We start from the raw sequence: 16,610 nt of genomic DNA, 5'->3' as shown, positions 1-16,610 counted from the left end.
AAATTCATTTTATGTTTTTTGAAAGATTTGATTTTTGACAAGTACATTTATAAATTAGAACCAGATATGTACTTATTGTATACAAGTGTAATTCTAGAAATAAAAAAGTCGTTTGAATAACAAATATAATAACAATCAAATAACAAGTAGGTATGTGTTACAGACACCGACGACTTCGCCTCCGCTTGTTGTCGGTTTGGTAGAACTCCAATATTCTCTTTGCAGTTTCTTTTGCTTCGTCTAAATCTGAAAAAAAACCGTTCATAGAAAATTTCAAAGTTATACTCAAGACTAAACTTTTTCCGTAATAAATCTAGCTCACAAAATGCTAGACGCCGGTTCTAATATTTCCACGCCGTCTACCTACTGACGACATCTTATTTATTCTTTATTTTATTCATTTATTTCTTTGAGGCAACAAACGGTCGTGAACAAGTTTTCTTAAGTAACTAAAACATAAATAATATATTATTGACATGCAGTTTTTTGATTCTTTAAATATTACCCAGATCTGATGTCACTATTTCTTTTTATCTTATTATATGTAAATACTGAATTGTATATTCTGTTATGTGTGATAATAATAAATAATTAAAATATTTTCTATCTATAGAAAATTCTAAAAGTTCTACCCCATGCAATGAACATGAAGTGTAAGTCGTGAGCAAAAGTAACTTTCTTTAAAGAGCATAAATAACTGACTGGATTTTCCCACAGCTCCGCCCGTGTCAAACTTTAGCCAAAAATATAGCCTGTTTATATCTCGCCAAAATCATCTATATTCGTAGAAAAAATTATCAAAAGTCCAGGGCGTTAAGACGTTACAACATAAGACTTTGTCATATAAAAACACTTACATTCTTCATCAATTCTATTTGCATTTTCACCCTTATTTATATCCCAAAAGTTGAATTCCGAAGCTTCTTTCTCTACACTCATACATTGCGCAGGTACCACAGCCTTGTTTTCCAAGAAAAGATCTGGCACATTAGCCGGCGCGTGAGCACCCCTAAACAAATCGTAAAACTCGTCTCCATCCGGAATTCTATGATTGTCGCGATATGTAACTTCATTATATCCTGGTAGATACATTTCAATATAATTTTCATCGTTACACTCACGAACTATTCCATCATTTCTTTTGAAATTTATAATTATGCCATCCTTTTTAGCTTCTTCTTCAGTAATTAACTCGAAATCTGACGAGTGGTAACTGCAATTTGAGTTTGTATCGAAATTTGTACTATTTTCCTTACATTCGTTTTCAAAGTCATTATCTGTATGATTCACTTCATCTAAATCAATTAAATCATTAGTATCTAATACATTTTGACTACTTATCTCCCTACTCAAATCAATATCTATTTCAATACTCGTTGCATTCGACTTCTCCAACGCAAAAATGTTGTTAGAAGCAAGTGATATAGCATCTAAGTCCACACTGTGATCGCTTATACAAAATATCAAACTTTCATTAGAGTTAATAGATATAACATCATCTTTTATATTTCGCACGCAAATTTCATTGTTTCTGTTATCATGTTGTATGACTTTTTCATGAGCAATAAAGTTATTTAGTTCAACATTTTTAGCAACTTCTCTTTTTATTTCAATAATAGTTTCTACTTTATTACATTCTTGTATGTGAAGTTGAGTTAAATTATCAGTGTCTCCTTTTCTGCAATTACTAAGTACTTGTTCGAATTCATCTAAATCAATGTTTATATTATAGGTCGTACAATCAAATGTATTTCTGATATTATTTTTTTCTCTTATATTTTTATGAATTTCTGGTTCTGGTCCGACAGAATCATTACTATAACAAAGATTGTTGTTGCTAGTAAACTCATTCTTGGTAATATTCTGCATTATACCATACCAGATTTTGGGAATTTTCTGTAAAACAGTCGAAGAGGGTAAGAATAATATTTCATAATAACTTAGAAGTAGTTATATCTAGGTAAATGGATGGATGGTATACTTTAACCATAATCAAACAGAAACAGCTTGTATGTAGAGTGAGTGGATAAAGCGAAAGAAGGTTGCAGGGATCGTGGCAAGTGTTTCCACTTGCCACGATCCCTGCAACGTTCTTTCGCTTCGATGTAGTCATCTTTGTCTACCTCTGTATTGTGAATAGTAGGTATGGGTTAATGATTATAATTTCTGTATTCATCAAAGCCCTAAACTGTTACCTACTACTTAAATGACACCATCCAGGTTGTGCACTCAACTTTAAACAAGACGAGAAGACCCTGTAAATATTGGCTCTGTAACAATACGTAATTTTAACAATATATACATACAATAATATATAATAAAATTACAAGTAGGTATTCTATTAAATACCTACGTCTACATAGGTAGGCACCGAGTTACTTAGGTATTTAGTAAACAGATAAATTCACTTACCATAAATTTTTCGTAAATTATGTATATGCAATTCTAATTTTTATAGTTGCGATCCTGGTCCAAATCCAGCAACAGAGCTGATTTGATATTTGTGTATGATATTATACTCACAAGGCACTTTTTAACATAAACAAAATTAAAGGCGGGAAAATAAACTTCAAGCAATATCTAATGACAGTTAATTTTTTTTTGCGCACAGGCGACTTTGCCGAATTGATTCCCATAAATCTATGCTTATTACTATATATTAGGTTTTATTGAAATAATTAAAAACAAATTTAGTTATTAACTGCTTTATTTAAACAAACGCATTTTTAACCGTACAATGTTCGTTAAAAAAGTGCAAATTTGCCTTACGTGGCAGTTTTACTTGACAGAACGTTACATTACCTGCTTATAAATTGGGTTACAAGTAAATTCATAATTTACAAAAATGCACAGATATATGAATAATACAGCCATAGAAAGAAATCAACAAAGATCTTCGGGACTCTTACATCGAAATTTAAACCTATAAATTAATAGTTAATAGAAACAATGGTTTGTTTTGTCACTTTTTCCCGGATTTCTTAATGCCACCTTGAGTAAGGGGACCTTTTTGAGACGCCTTGGCTTTCGCTTCCTGAAAAATAAGAAGTTATTAAAAAGGTTTAAGGGCCTCGACACTGGCAAAAATAAGCTTTTTTCGAGAGTAACATACTAATACACATCCTTACAAGTAGGATTTAATACCTGCAAAGCCTTCTGTTGTTCTTTGAGCTTCTGCTTGTGGGCTAGATCGTCTTCATCCAGCTCTTTCGTATCCTTTTTGGGCGCTTTTAGAGGCTTCTTCTTTCCACCCTCACGGCCCGACATCTGAAAAAAAAGGATCTGTTATAATAAAAAAAGATGGCAACTGTTGAGAATCACTTTCTTTTCAACGATGTTTCAAATGAAAAAATACACACTTTATTATATTAATTCCCCTGGCATTTGCACATTCGCATCTTTCCTGGAAAGGTTAAACATTTTCTAATTTCCTTATCACAGAGGTCAGCCGGGAGCCGCATCAAGGTGTTATAGCAGGAACTCCAAACTCGCCCCATCAAAATTTAATGCAGGCCCGTGTTGAACCTTTCTTGCCTGTGCCTTACTCTAGGCGAAACCTCGTTCCTTTCCAAAAAAAAGATACAACTATGATAAAAGGTTCCAAGTTAGGAAGAAAACTCAACCTTATCATGGTCCATATTGGAACTGTACTCCGAAAATTTGGTACAGCAGGAATAAAAAATACTTCTAAATAAAAATTGAAATATAAATAGACTCCACTGAATACCAGGGACAAGAGCTAGATTTTAAGAAGAAAATGTAATTATATTTAAATGAAATTTTCACAAGCAAATTCAGAATCACAATGTTTTGGTTCTACGTAAAGTGCATTAAAGTAACTTAACATAATGTGACCTTGTTTACATCACGGGATGTGCCAATTACTGGCCATGACGCATTTACTTAGTGAGAACATGTTAAGAAAAGTCACACTCCTATTTTGTAGTTGAGCAATGCTGGGTTTTATAAGAGAATGTAATTCGAGTGTCCCTAGGAACAATACGTAAAATATAATTTATTTCTTGTAATTTATAGTGGTCTCTGCCTACCCCGCCAGGAAAGAGGCGTGATTTATGTTGTTTAATCTCTGTATGTAGTTTAATCTGTGTGATCTTTCATGTATGTATATATTTATTTGTGTTTCACACACAGATGTTTAGCTTGATAACTATTGGAAGTAGATACTGAATGTAGAATGTTTTTTACTTGAAAACAAAACATCATCATGCAAATGTTCATGTGTGTCTTGTCCTTTTGCTAACAAATTTGATAGCAAACAGAAACACAATGGATACAATATTGCACTTCGCTTTAAACTGTAGATTATTCTTAACGATCTACGGCTCTGAATAAGTGCGTTTATTGTTTTACAAGATAAACATTATTTCTTCGATATAACCTCAAACTTATCACAAATCTTGGAAACCGTCTATTTGCAATAAGTGTTAAAGTGAAATGACAAAAGCTTAATGTATGTAATATTAATAAATTGGACTTACTGTTGATAATGTAATGAAAAATTTCAATGAGAGATTGGCAATTTGAACACCACTGCACACGCACAGATGACGGATGACAAATTACAAACAACATGAAATGAATTTTATTGAATGACAATGACAGCTAATTTTTTTTTGTCGTTGGCGTTGGCAGAATCCCTGTAGAAACGCACTTTCTTTTTTTTTAGTTATTTACAAAAATATGTATGTACAGTACACGTTATTCGCAACAATATTTAATCCTAGAGAAAATAATCTATGCAACTTTGGAAGTTTGGAACATGTCTTAAATTTCTCTCTGACTTCTACAATAATTGTTTCAGCACTATCTTCTAAATGATTTGGTAACTGGACCGGTGACATAGCATGAAGTTGCCAGTTTAACTTTTGGGTTTCCTTCTCAAGATTTGACAAAATTTGCACTGTGTATCTTTTGGTATTAACTCACCGTTAAATGACTGAGTGGGCTGTGAAGCACAATAAAATTGGCGCGCTGATTTAACAAAATAAGTACTTCATATAGAAATATTTTATTTATTGTGCATGCGCTGTAGTAGGTTATCTATAAAGGGTTATATAAGCAAAAATCCATATTGGCACTTTCAAATATTCGGAAATCCCCGTTTTTAGGGTTCCTCAGCTAAACGGAAAAAATCCAGCCAAGTACGAGTTAAAAAAAACTTAAAGAGAGAGTGAGATAGAAAGAGTTTTTGTGAACATTCATTTAAGTAGGTACGCTTGCTTTGATTGGGATTCATAGTTTTAGGTAAATAAATACCTATTATATACGCGACAAATTACACAGATTGAGTTAGCCTCGAAGTTTGAGACTTGTGTAACGAGATGCTAACTCAACGATACTATATTTTATGTTTAACACTTATTAAGATAAACATCCAAGACCGAAGAATCAATTTAAAAAAGTTTGTTTCTCATCATGCCTTGGCCGGGATTCGAAAGCTGGACCTCCGGTGTCTACGGACAAGCGCACTGCGCAAAAAAAATTGGGTTTTTCTAAAATTATATAGACGTTGCTAAAACAGTTTTAAGATTGTGTCTATATTTTATCAAACAAGTATTCGCTAAGTCTGCCCATTATGTAAAAACAAAAATATTCAGAGAATTATCTTTAAAAAGTTGGGTAGGTAAGTATAGGATAAGATATACGTACGAGTAGAATTAAATAAACTTGGATTTCTTTAAATTCATTAAGCAGTTTACGAAATACGGGTTAATTTCTATGAAACAGTACCTACGGACCCCTTAGTGCCCATATCCAACTGATGAATCATATTAGCATAAAGCATCAGTTACTTTCAACAAAAAACCGAACAAATACCAACTAGTGAGAAGCGTTCGTCAGGGGGACACTATAACCTCTAAATTATTCACTCTTGTTGCTTGGGCTGATACCCGCGGATAAATAGAATAGATTTATTTGCAAAAGTCAAAGTGCCGTGTGGTTTCCGGTACCAAAAGAAAAAAGAATAGGATTACTCCGTCTCTTTTCCATGGATATCGTAAAAGGCGACTATGGGATTGGCTTATAAACTTGAGATTCTTCTTTTAGGCGATGGGCTAGCAACCTGTCACTATTTGAATCTCAATTCTATCATTAAACCAAACTAAGCTGAACGTGGCCTTTCAATCTTTTCAAGAATGTTGGCTCTGTCTACCCCGCAAGGGATATAGACGTGTTGATATGTAGGTATGTATGTTATTTTCAAAATTGGATACAAGGTATCATTTATTGACGTCACATCACTTAAATCTAATTATAACTACGACCGCTTCCAAAGCGCGTGTGTAGAAGAAGCGGCGGAACAACTGCAATGCAGCATTTTCACCGGACGTCAATTTACAAATATAGATCTTTTAAATCTAAATCGTGGACGAATGCACATTGTCTACATTAAAAAACATGAACGAAGAGGTTGGTCACCACAAAGACGGGCTGAATACATCCGAAGAAACGGAGGTCATGATTGGATGAGGGGAACAAAAGACCATCACGAGTGGAAGGAGAGAGTAGGAAGGATTGGATATAGAAGAGGCTTACATTTATTTATTTAAAATTACATACATACATACATAAAAATCACGCCTCTTTCCCGGGTAGGCAGAGCCATACTTCCTTCGCTTCATCCACATTCATAACTCTTCATGCAAGCTCGGCGGTTTCGGGTACTCTTGACCTGACCATTTACCAGGACGCCCTTAATTTGATCAAGATACGTTCGTCTAGGTCTTCCCACTCCGACCTTTCCCTCCACACTGTCCTTGTATAGGTATCTGCTTTTATTTAAAATTTTATTGCGAAAAACATTCACAAATGGCTGACTTAATGCCGTTTGCCATTCTCTACCAGTCTACCAGCTGACCAAACAGATTTTAATTTGTTGGTGCGTCATACTGCAAAAAACATACTTTACAAACAAAATATGTACATAAAAACATCCAAGATACATAAAATACATACAAAAACATATAACAATAATTACATACAATATGGTCACGGCTATACCCCTTGCGGGGAAGACAGAGCCAGCAGTCTTGAAGCACTGGCAGGTCACGTTCAGCTATTAATAATAAGCCCTGTCTACAGCTGTGAGATTTGAATTTGTGCATAGTTATCATAGTCGATTAACTTATTCTTTCGACCACCATCGTTCAAAAACTACATATAAGCAAATTTTAATGCATTTTACTACTTATGACATCACAATTTTACGATATTACACACGATGTTAGAATTAGAAAAACGATTACGATATATTGTAAGTATTTTCAATAAAACCTGTTCTCCTTGATGTCCATTCATCATAATTTAATATTATAACGATTTAAGGGGCATAGTGTCAAAGTAAAAATAAAGTGCCTATAGGTACCTGAAAATCTTATGTTTAATCTTTGTTTTTCTGTTATGATTGTTCAATCTAATACTTTGCTATGAGACTATAGTCCCATTGGTGTCGAAATAAAACAACCAGTGATATAGTTATTGGATCGAGAGAATATACCTATTGCATGTTTTTTAGACTATGAGAACATAGTTTGTCCGAAAAGGAATCACTATTACAGCGGGACAGTTTTAGGCAAGGGCTTGATGTTCCTCCAACAGCATTTTCGGCAAATTTTTTTAAGCCGTGTCTTTCCCGGCACCAATACAAAAAAGAATTGAGATTCAAATAGAGACAGGCTGCTAGCCCATCGCCTAAAAAGAATCCCAAATTTGTAAGCCTATCCCTTAGTCGCCTTTTACAACATACATGGGAAAGATATGGAGTGGTCCTATTCTTCTACATTCATTCATGTTTTTTAATGTAGACAATGTGTATTCATCCACGATTTACACTTAAGAGATGTATATTTGTAATTTGACGTCCGATGAAAATGCCTCAGTGTAGTTTGTTCCGCCGCTTCTTCTACACATGCGCTTTGGAAGCGGTAGTAGTTATAATTAGACTTATGTTATGTGACGTCCATAAGTGATAGATACCTTGTATCCAATTTTGAAAATTCTATTCTATTCTATTCTACTCTATTCTAAAGTTCCAGAAACCATATGGCGTAAATATTTTGAAAAATTTATTGAAATACTTAAGAAACGGTTTCGTACAAGTAAAAAGAAAAAGTATATGCTAATGAAACATATGTCGTGATAGCTCCCCCTTATCAATACGTAAGAATAAATATGTAAAAAAACATTACCTACCAATGTACATATATAAGGAAAAATTTGTGTCAGTGTATAAGTCATTCTTCCAACTAGACCTTGAAATATATAACGTAATCATGTTAAAACAATTGTTCTTACTTTTTGTAATACTTCAGTGCTTAAATTTTATTGGTGAAACATCTGCAGGTATGTAGACCACAGGGCCGGACCTAGGGTTCTAGTTACATATCTACATAAATATCGGTTTATCCCTTACTTAGCACTTACGTAGACAGAGTCAGTATTACAAGACAATTTCAGCCGTTGTATTAATAATGGAATTAAGATTTACATTTTTTCCCTTCGCTACCAAACCAGCATGGAAAGTTGCCTTTCAGTGCCTTAGTCGCCTTTTACGACATCCCTGTTGCGGAGTAATTATTTTTCATTTCTTGTTGTTTTCTAGAGGCTTATTTATATCTGAATATTCTAATATATAATTTGATCAAATTAAGGACGTCCTGGTAAAGGGTCAGGTCAAGAGTACCCGAAACCACCGAGCTTGCATGAAGAGAGTTATGAATGTGGATGAAGCGAAGGAAATAACTATGTAGAGATCATGGCAAGTGGAAAGAGGTAGTCTCTGCCTATCCCTCCGGGAAAGAGGCGTGATTTTATGTATGTATATTGTAATATGTCGCTATACGACCTATTGAATCTATTGAACTATTAAATTAGCTGACAGCTGATGACCGATGAGGCCAAAATTTTGTCAATTGGAGACCACGTATCGTAAAGTAGGACGTAGGACATTGCTCGACGGAGAAAAACATCGTGCGGATCAGACTGTGTAGTAACCATGATTCAATATGGATAAGCTTGTAGGAGGCAAAGGATGCGGTGGTCAGACGGTAATTTTTGACATTATTTTTTTTTTATTATATTTTTTTGTTGCAGAAAACGAGATATGCACACTACCATTAGAAACTGGACCATGTAGGGCGTCTATAAAAGTGTACGTATTCAGTCAATATATTTGCAACTAGAAGGATAATATTAGCAGGGTTTTTACCATAAAACAGCAGCATTCGCAGGCAGCTTCCGTTATCTAGCAACCAAGTGCTGGAACAATATCCCTCTAAGATATATCTATAAGTATCGCCTTTCGAATACTCTTTCAAAAAACATCTAAAAGACACATAATTGTCCAAGCAAACGGCTGGTATACCGCACGGTTGGTCGATAACGGATTTTGTCATATAATAATAATAATATGTATTTCACAATTATTTAACATGTACGATATGTTTTATTTATTTATACATACATACATACATAAAATCACGCCTCTTTCCCGGAGGGGTAGGCAGAGACTACCTCTTTCCACTTGCCACGATCTCTGCATATTTCCTTCGCTTCTCTGCATATTTCCTTTCGAGCAAAGAAATAATGGAAAATTAAAAAAGGAAATATGCAGATAAGCGAAGGAAATATGCAGAGATCGTGGCAAGTGAAAGAGGTAGTCTGTGCCTACCCTTCCGGGGAAGAGGCGTGATTTTATGTATGTATGTATGTATTACACTTGTTCCAGGTACGGATACGATCCAGCATCAGGCAGATGTAAGCAGTTTACCTACGGCGGTTGCCAAGGAAACGCCAATAATTTCCCCACGAAATCTGACTGCGAAGCTGCTTGCCCTTAATAATACATATAATAAAAGTTTTCTTCTTCTTAAATAAAAGAGCTTACTCTTTTAGGTGGAGTTTGGAGTGTACCCTATTCATCACGTTTCCTTGCGATTATATTTATTTGTTTGTAATATGATGATGCGTTTATTTTTTCCTTTATTTGATCTTAATATTTAAAAAATATTTAAATTACCTAGGTTGTATTAATTTTAGGTTGACAGAGTCCTATATACATACATACATATAGTCACGTCTTTATCCCTTGCGGGGTAGACAGAGCACCAGTCTTGAAAAGACTGATAGGCCACGTTCAGCTTTTTGGCTTAGTGATAGAATTGAGATTCAAATAGTGAGAGGGCTAGCCTATCGCCTAAAAGAAGAATCCCAAGTATATAAGCCTATCTCTTAGTTGCCTTTTACGACATCCATGGGAAAGAGAAGGAGTGGTCCTATTCTTTACTTTTATTGGTGCCAGGAACCACACAGTCTTATATTTTCCCTCTTTTTTAACCGACAGCGACAGAAACAGCTCAAAGTCAAAGACAGGCATATAAGCTTGGCGTCCTTATATAATAAATACCTACTTATATAGAAAAAACATCCAAGTCCCGGGCCAATTAGAATTCATCACGCTCTGGCAGGGATTCGAACTTGGGACCTCCGGTGTCACAGTCAAGCGCACTACCACCGCTGCGCCACAGAGGCCTCCAATATTCACCATCTGTGAATCACTCAATAACGTCATTAAATCAGTACGTGGTCTTCAACTGTTTGTTGTTCTTGGTCGCGTCCTTACTTCTCGGGAGTGGTCTCAGGCCCCTGTGAGACTGTTGGCTCTGTCTACCCCGTAAAGAATAATGATGTGATGATATGTAGGTTTTAAATTTATTTAATGTAAAAAAATCATATAAAAGATGAAAAATCATTTCGATACGCGATTATTCATTTGATGTCCAATTAATAATAATACGTTTTCAATGCAGGAAATCATGTTTTTGCTTATTAAAGTTGTGTTAACATATATTCTAATAAAACAAGAATGGTATATAAAGATTTTTATTTAAAATCAAACAATATTTTCACTGGAATATTTTCTCTGCAGCAATGATGACCAAGTATTTATTTTTGTTTTTCGTTTTCGTGCAAATTGTGAACTATACATCTGGCAGTAAGTTAATTGTAAATGTTAATAGTTATTTTTTTTTAATTCATAACTAGCCTACTCCCGCGGCTGCTCTGCTCTGCTCGGCTTTTACGAATATCACGCTTATTTTACCCATTTATTGCAACAATATGCCAAATATCAACTTTCTTCGAGTCTGCTCTTAAACTGCGTTGCTACTGTCCTACGTTTTCTTATAAGTACCTAACTACATATATGTACCTATACAGGACTTATTACACAGATTGAGTTAGCCTCGAAGTAAGTTCGAAACTTGTCTAACGATATACCAACTCAACGATACTATATGTTATAATAAATCCTTGTAAAGATAAATATGCAATACCCAGGCCAATCAGAAAAAAGTTTGTTTTTTGTCATGCCCTGACAGGGATTCGAACCTGGGATCTACTGTGTCACAGACAAGCGTACTACCGCCACTCCACAGAAGCCGTAAGGCTCAATTCTTAGGTGGGATATAATTGTTTAATCTTAAAGAAATAAGTTTAATGATAAAAACAGTGTTTTCAGTGTTATTACTTTGTTTATTGCCGCTTGAGACTGGACGATGTAAGATGAATCTGCCTTCGTAAGTAGATATACATACATACATATTATCACGTCTATATCCCTTGCGGGGTAGACAGTTTTAAAGACTGAAAGGCCGCGTTCAGCCGTAACGCTTAATGATGGAATTGTAAGTACCTAGATATTTTTAAGCAATTCCCTTGCGTGATGCATTACTTACATTTATTAAATAAATAAGTATTTGTAGGTACTTAAAAAAATGATGCCTTTATCAGGACTGAAGGGAAGCCGTGCCGCATGCTTCTTACACGGATAGGATGGGACATGTTAGAACTGGTCTTACCCAATTCAGATGCACCAAAACGCGCGAAAAACTATCGCTGTCCCGCTTCAAGTCATAATAAAAAGTGAAACGGCGATATGTTGTTTTTCGCGCGATAAAAACTGCTGCAAGTCATGCTACGTTGACAGTGATTTGAACGACGAATTACAATTTTTTTTTATTTTTAAGGTGGGGCTTCGACACGAAGGTAAGTAAATGCGTCCAGTTCGTTTACGGGGGATGTCAAGGAAACGCCAACAGATTCTCCTCTCAGGAAGAGTGCAATAGGATGTGTTCTTTTATGAAGAGTTATGTGGATCTTGTCAATTAAAAGATGGTGATTAATGAAATATGAAATCTTTTATTTTCATGTATCTAACAACTAGAGCAAGAACACAGGATATAAACATTCATAGACAATGTTGTCACCTGGTTATACTTTTTAAAGCTTATGTAGCGGCCGTTCAGCCTCCCCGGACAGACAGACACTCTGACTTGACATTTTAGATGAACAAAACTGACTGACATATTGATGAAAAAAAAAGACATTCAAAATTGGACTAAGACGACAATAACACACACAGCACAACAATGACACCTTGTACAGCCAAAAATCTGGTTTTATTCAGACACGACCTATCAGACCCTCGGCCCGTTCAGCTTATTTATTTTACCATTTTATGTAGTTATCTTTTGTCCCTTTTTATATAAAATTTAAGTATGGCGTATTTAATAGGAAAAAAATTATAATAAAAAGCTTAGATATATTTATCATTTTTATTTCTGTGATTTTCCATACCTACTAAGTCACCTATCACATAATCACTCAATTTATATGAAAGATCAAAAAAAAAATTACACTTTTTGCTATTTGTTTTAATTGAAACCTATAACAGATTTTAAACTTTGGCGTTGCATTAGGTATACTATTTATAAATACTCGGTAATGTAATTGCTCGGAGACCACGGATCATTGTAACATGATTCTAAACTTCCACAATAAATTAAAGGTACGTTACGTGCGCGTTTAATACCTGTAGTATTTATAAATGGACACAATTTTATCGTCCTTTTATGCTGTGAATGTTTGACACACATATTTTGACCAGCAGCCGGCCACGGCATTGCCCGTGGTATATGGATACTTAGCCGATTAGTTTTTTGTCATGCTCTGACAGGGATTCAAACCTGGGATTTACTGTGTCTCACACAAGCGTACTACCGCAGCTCCACAGAAGCCGTAAGGCTCAATTCTTAGGTAGGATATAATTGCTTAATCTTAAAGAAATAAGTATAATGATAAAAACAGACAGTAGACAGAGCAAACAGTCTTGAAAAGACTGAAATGGCCACGCTCAGCTATTTCGCTTAATGATAGAATTGAGATTCAAATAGTGACAGTTTGCTTACCCATCGCCTAAAAAAGAATCCTAAGTTTGTAAGCCTATCCCTCAGTCGCCTATTACGACATCAATGGGAAAGAGATGGAGTGGTCATATTCTTTTTTGTATAGGTGCCGGGAACCACACGACACAAAATGAAAAGCTCCAATAAATGGAAAGCTGAATGTTTAATAGGTTGGGTTGGTACGGACACATCATGAGAAGGGAGGGAGACATCTTAAGTATGGAAGTGGAGGTTTTAGAAATAGGGGAAGGCCGAAAAAGAGATGGATGGACAGCGTGAAGGTTAGTATGAGTAGAAAAGGTGTGACTAGTGAAATGGCAGGTGACAGAAGAAATTGGAAAAAAACTAACATACTGTGCCCACCCCACGGAAGAGTGGGAAAAGATTACGACAAAGAAGAAGATTATTATATTATTTCTGTTAGTATATGTTTCTCCTCTTGGATTTCACGGGTCTATACACCCCGGACCTTTGAGAGGCTTGCGTGGGGATATAAATCCAACACGTAGAGGCCCTTTGGAGAAGTTGATGTTATGTTGTTTTCCTGCCAAAACCCGTTCCCGGCCATATCAATAGACGATATGTCCATGAACAGGTCTCGGCAGGAGGTGGAGCTATTACAAAATAAGGAAAAAGATGATGGGTTATGGAGTTGACGTTTGGATGGATTTAAAATGGGCTATTGCTGGAGAAGTTCGGACACCTGCCATAATCGTAAATACGTGACTATTATGTGGCAGGTGGTGACTCGCCACTCACTAAATGGGCCCCTCAAATCAGTCACCATGATTGGCAACAAAGGGGCAACATCGGCGTGGGTGGCTAAGGATGTCGAGAGGTGAGACTGCGGGCTCATCAATCATGATTACACATCCAGCTGCCTGAATGTGCAGATTACCTCACGATGTTTTCTGAGTTGTTTTTGTGAGTATGACCTAGAAGTTGGTAAGTACAGAACGCTAGAAGACTACATGCATGTGGCTCGACACGCACTTGACCGCCTCTTCAATTAACTAATAGTATAGAGACAAAACTCAAGACTTAAAAAGTTCATACCTACATACATAACTTGCACATTCCACGGCTTTATCTCTTACGGGGCAGACGGAGCCATCCGAATAAGTACCTAAAATAATGATACTTTTTTCATCGGAGTTACATAACTGACCGTTATTCGGGTGTATTCCAACGAACAGCTGCAATTGACCCCTTCAACGCTATTTGTAAGAGTTCAACTTAAGTAGGTCTATTCTATGTTATAGAATACAAATATGTACCTATAAATATAAAAATCATGCACATTTTTGAAACAAGAATATTCGATATACAGAGACAGCTCGTTTACGATTTTATTATATGTCAATGTACATACATACATTATTTAAAATTTGTAAGTATAAATCAATTAATCATAACAATGTATTCTCTCGTCCAAATTTCTATTCTAAGTTTGGATAATTGCGAAGTTGACGTTATTGAAGAAAGTGCTGCAGTGTAGTTTGTTACCGCTTCTACTGCACTGTCGTTTTGGAAAGGCAGTAAACTAAGTGTTAAGCAATTTATTTGACGTCAACCAATGTTGTAAAACCAAAAGATATGACAAATTAGAAATTGATGTTGGAATGCCCCATAAAAATAGATTTTTTTTATATTCACGTCTAAATCACTTTCGGGGTAGATAGAGCACACAGCGTTGAAAAGACTGAACGTGGTTCAGCTGTTGGTATGGCTTTATGATGGAATTGAGATTCAAATAGTCACAGGTTGCTACATAGCCCATGTACCTAATTATATATGTATATGTATGAAACCGTGTTTTTCTTAATTGAAAATACCTATGTTAGCATACCTAGGAATTAAACCAAAATGTATATAAACAGTAAAATTAACCATAAACAAAATCATTTAGCCTAAGTATATGATTTTGCAACTAATATCGCATCAAACATGTCGAAAAAATTGTTTTTTTGTTTCATTTGCGTGCAAATTATGAATCTTACTTCAGCCAGTAAGTAATTTTAACTATGAACCTTCTAAGAGATGGAAAGTGTATTTATTTCACCATGATACTAAATTAATATCCAAGACTTCAGCAAATCAGGAGAGGCTTTCATCATAACCTATCCATGGCACGCGCGACGCCATTGTAATCGCGCGAAAAACTATCGCTGTTTCGCTTTTTATTATGACGTGAAGCGGGACAGCGAAAGATGTTGCGCGTGCGATGCTACGGCGCTTGGGGGTTTATTCACGAAGCTTGCTATGATATAAATTTACTAGCTGTGCCCGCGACTTCGTCCGCGTGGAATAGTTAGTTTGGGCATCATTGAAGCCCTCAAGGGTGAAGAATTTTTTCACATTTTCTATTATTTCTTCGCTCCTCATTGTTGCAGAGTGATGTAATATACCTACCCTAAAGCCTTCCTCGATAAATGGTCTATTCAAAGCAAAAAGCAAATTTTAAATTCGAACTAGTACTTCCTGAGATTAGCGCGTTCAAACAAACAAACTCTTCAGCTTTTTAATATTAGTATAGATTATTTCTTTTTATCTCTTTGGCTATTCGACATGATTGAAAGAGATAGGTGATTATGTTTGTTCGTGTGAATATGGGGGCTGCCCTGGGATGTAACTTGGGACCTGTGGTTCAGGCGAAACCCACGTCTCATAAAATGAGAATAGTGCCGAAATTATGTTAAAAAATAAAATGACTTGAGCAGAAGAAACATTAGAAAAAATATGTGCCGGGAGATTTTTTAAAATTATTGTTTGTTTTTTTAGTTTCTCAAAATTGCTATTTGCCAACTCGACCCGGGAATATGTTACGCTACTGTTCCTTCGTAAGTAAATATTTTTAGAAATTAGATCACATTTATTTCCTGGGGAAAAATATATGTAATTATTATATAAATATAGAAAATATAATATTATATTAATAATAATTAATTATATTTTTAGGATAATGATTATTCCTTTAGGCGATGTGTTAGCAACCTGTAAACTATTCGAATCCCATTTTTTTTATTAACTAATTTAATAAACAGGGGCAAGCAAACGAATGCACTTAAATTAGTTAATCACGTATTTATAACATCTGGGATAGACAGAGCAGTCAATCTTGAAATGACTAAACGGCCACGTTCAGCTGTATAGCTTTATGATAGAATTGAGATTTAAATAGTGACAGGTTGCTGTCATTCATGCCATCGTCTCCATGTTTATAACCATATCCCTTAGTCTCCATTTACGACATTCATGGGAAAGATATGGAGTGATTCTATTCTGAAGTGCGGGAAACCACATGGCACTATAATATCAATATTTTTTTTAAAAAGGGAAGGCTAT

At 35.3% G+C, this 16,610-nt stretch overlaps 3 protein-coding genes across 3 annotated transcripts; 1 reads left to right on the top strand and 2 right to left on the bottom strand.

The window, feature by feature from the left end:
- Positions 1-157: 157 nt before the first annotated feature.
- LOC132903738 (uncharacterized) lies at positions 158-1,869 on the bottom strand. Its single transcript, XM_060952604.1, has 2 exons — positions 858-1,869; positions 158-246 (listed from the first exon to the last, which is right to left on the bottom strand). Exons 1-2 carry the CDS (start codon positions 1,867-1,869, stop codon positions 158-160), a joined length of 1,101 nt encoding a protein of 366 aa, XP_060808587.1.
- Positions 1,870-2,689: 820 nt separating this feature from the next.
- LOC106129486 (translation machinery-associated protein 7 homolog) lies at positions 2,690-4,599 on the bottom strand. The gene is made up of 3 exons (XM_013328057.2): positions 4,500-4,599; positions 3,145-3,267; positions 2,690-3,034 (listed from the first exon to the last, which is right to left on the bottom strand). The coding sequence occupies exons 2-3, from the start codon at positions 3,265-3,267 to the stop codon at positions 2,963-2,965; spliced, it is 195 nt and encodes a 64-aa protein (XP_013183511.1). The 5' UTR covers positions 4,500-4,599; the 3' UTR covers positions 2,690-2,962.
- Positions 4,600-8,206: 3,607 nt separating this feature from the next.
- LOC106129500 (trypsin inhibitor) lies at positions 8,207-9,982 on the top strand. The gene is made up of 3 exons (XM_013328085.2): positions 8,207-8,364; positions 9,115-9,172; positions 9,749-9,982. Exons 1-3 carry the CDS (start codon positions 8,217-8,219, stop codon positions 9,858-9,860), a joined length of 318 nt encoding a protein of 105 aa, XP_013183539.2. The 5' UTR covers positions 8,207-8,216; the 3' UTR covers positions 9,861-9,982.
- The last annotated feature ends 6,628 nt before the right edge of the window (positions 9,983-16,610 follow it).

The sequence above is a fragment of the Amyelois transitella genome, chromosome 29 (assembly GCF_032362555.1).
Source record: "Amyelois transitella isolate CPQ chromosome 29, ilAmyTran1.1, whole genome shotgun sequence".
NCBI lineage: Eukaryota > Metazoa > Arthropoda > Insecta > Lepidoptera > Pyralidae > Amyelois > Amyelois transitella.
The sequence above is the reverse complement of the archived record's forward strand: the minus strand, read 5'-3'. Positions and strand labels throughout refer to the sequence as shown.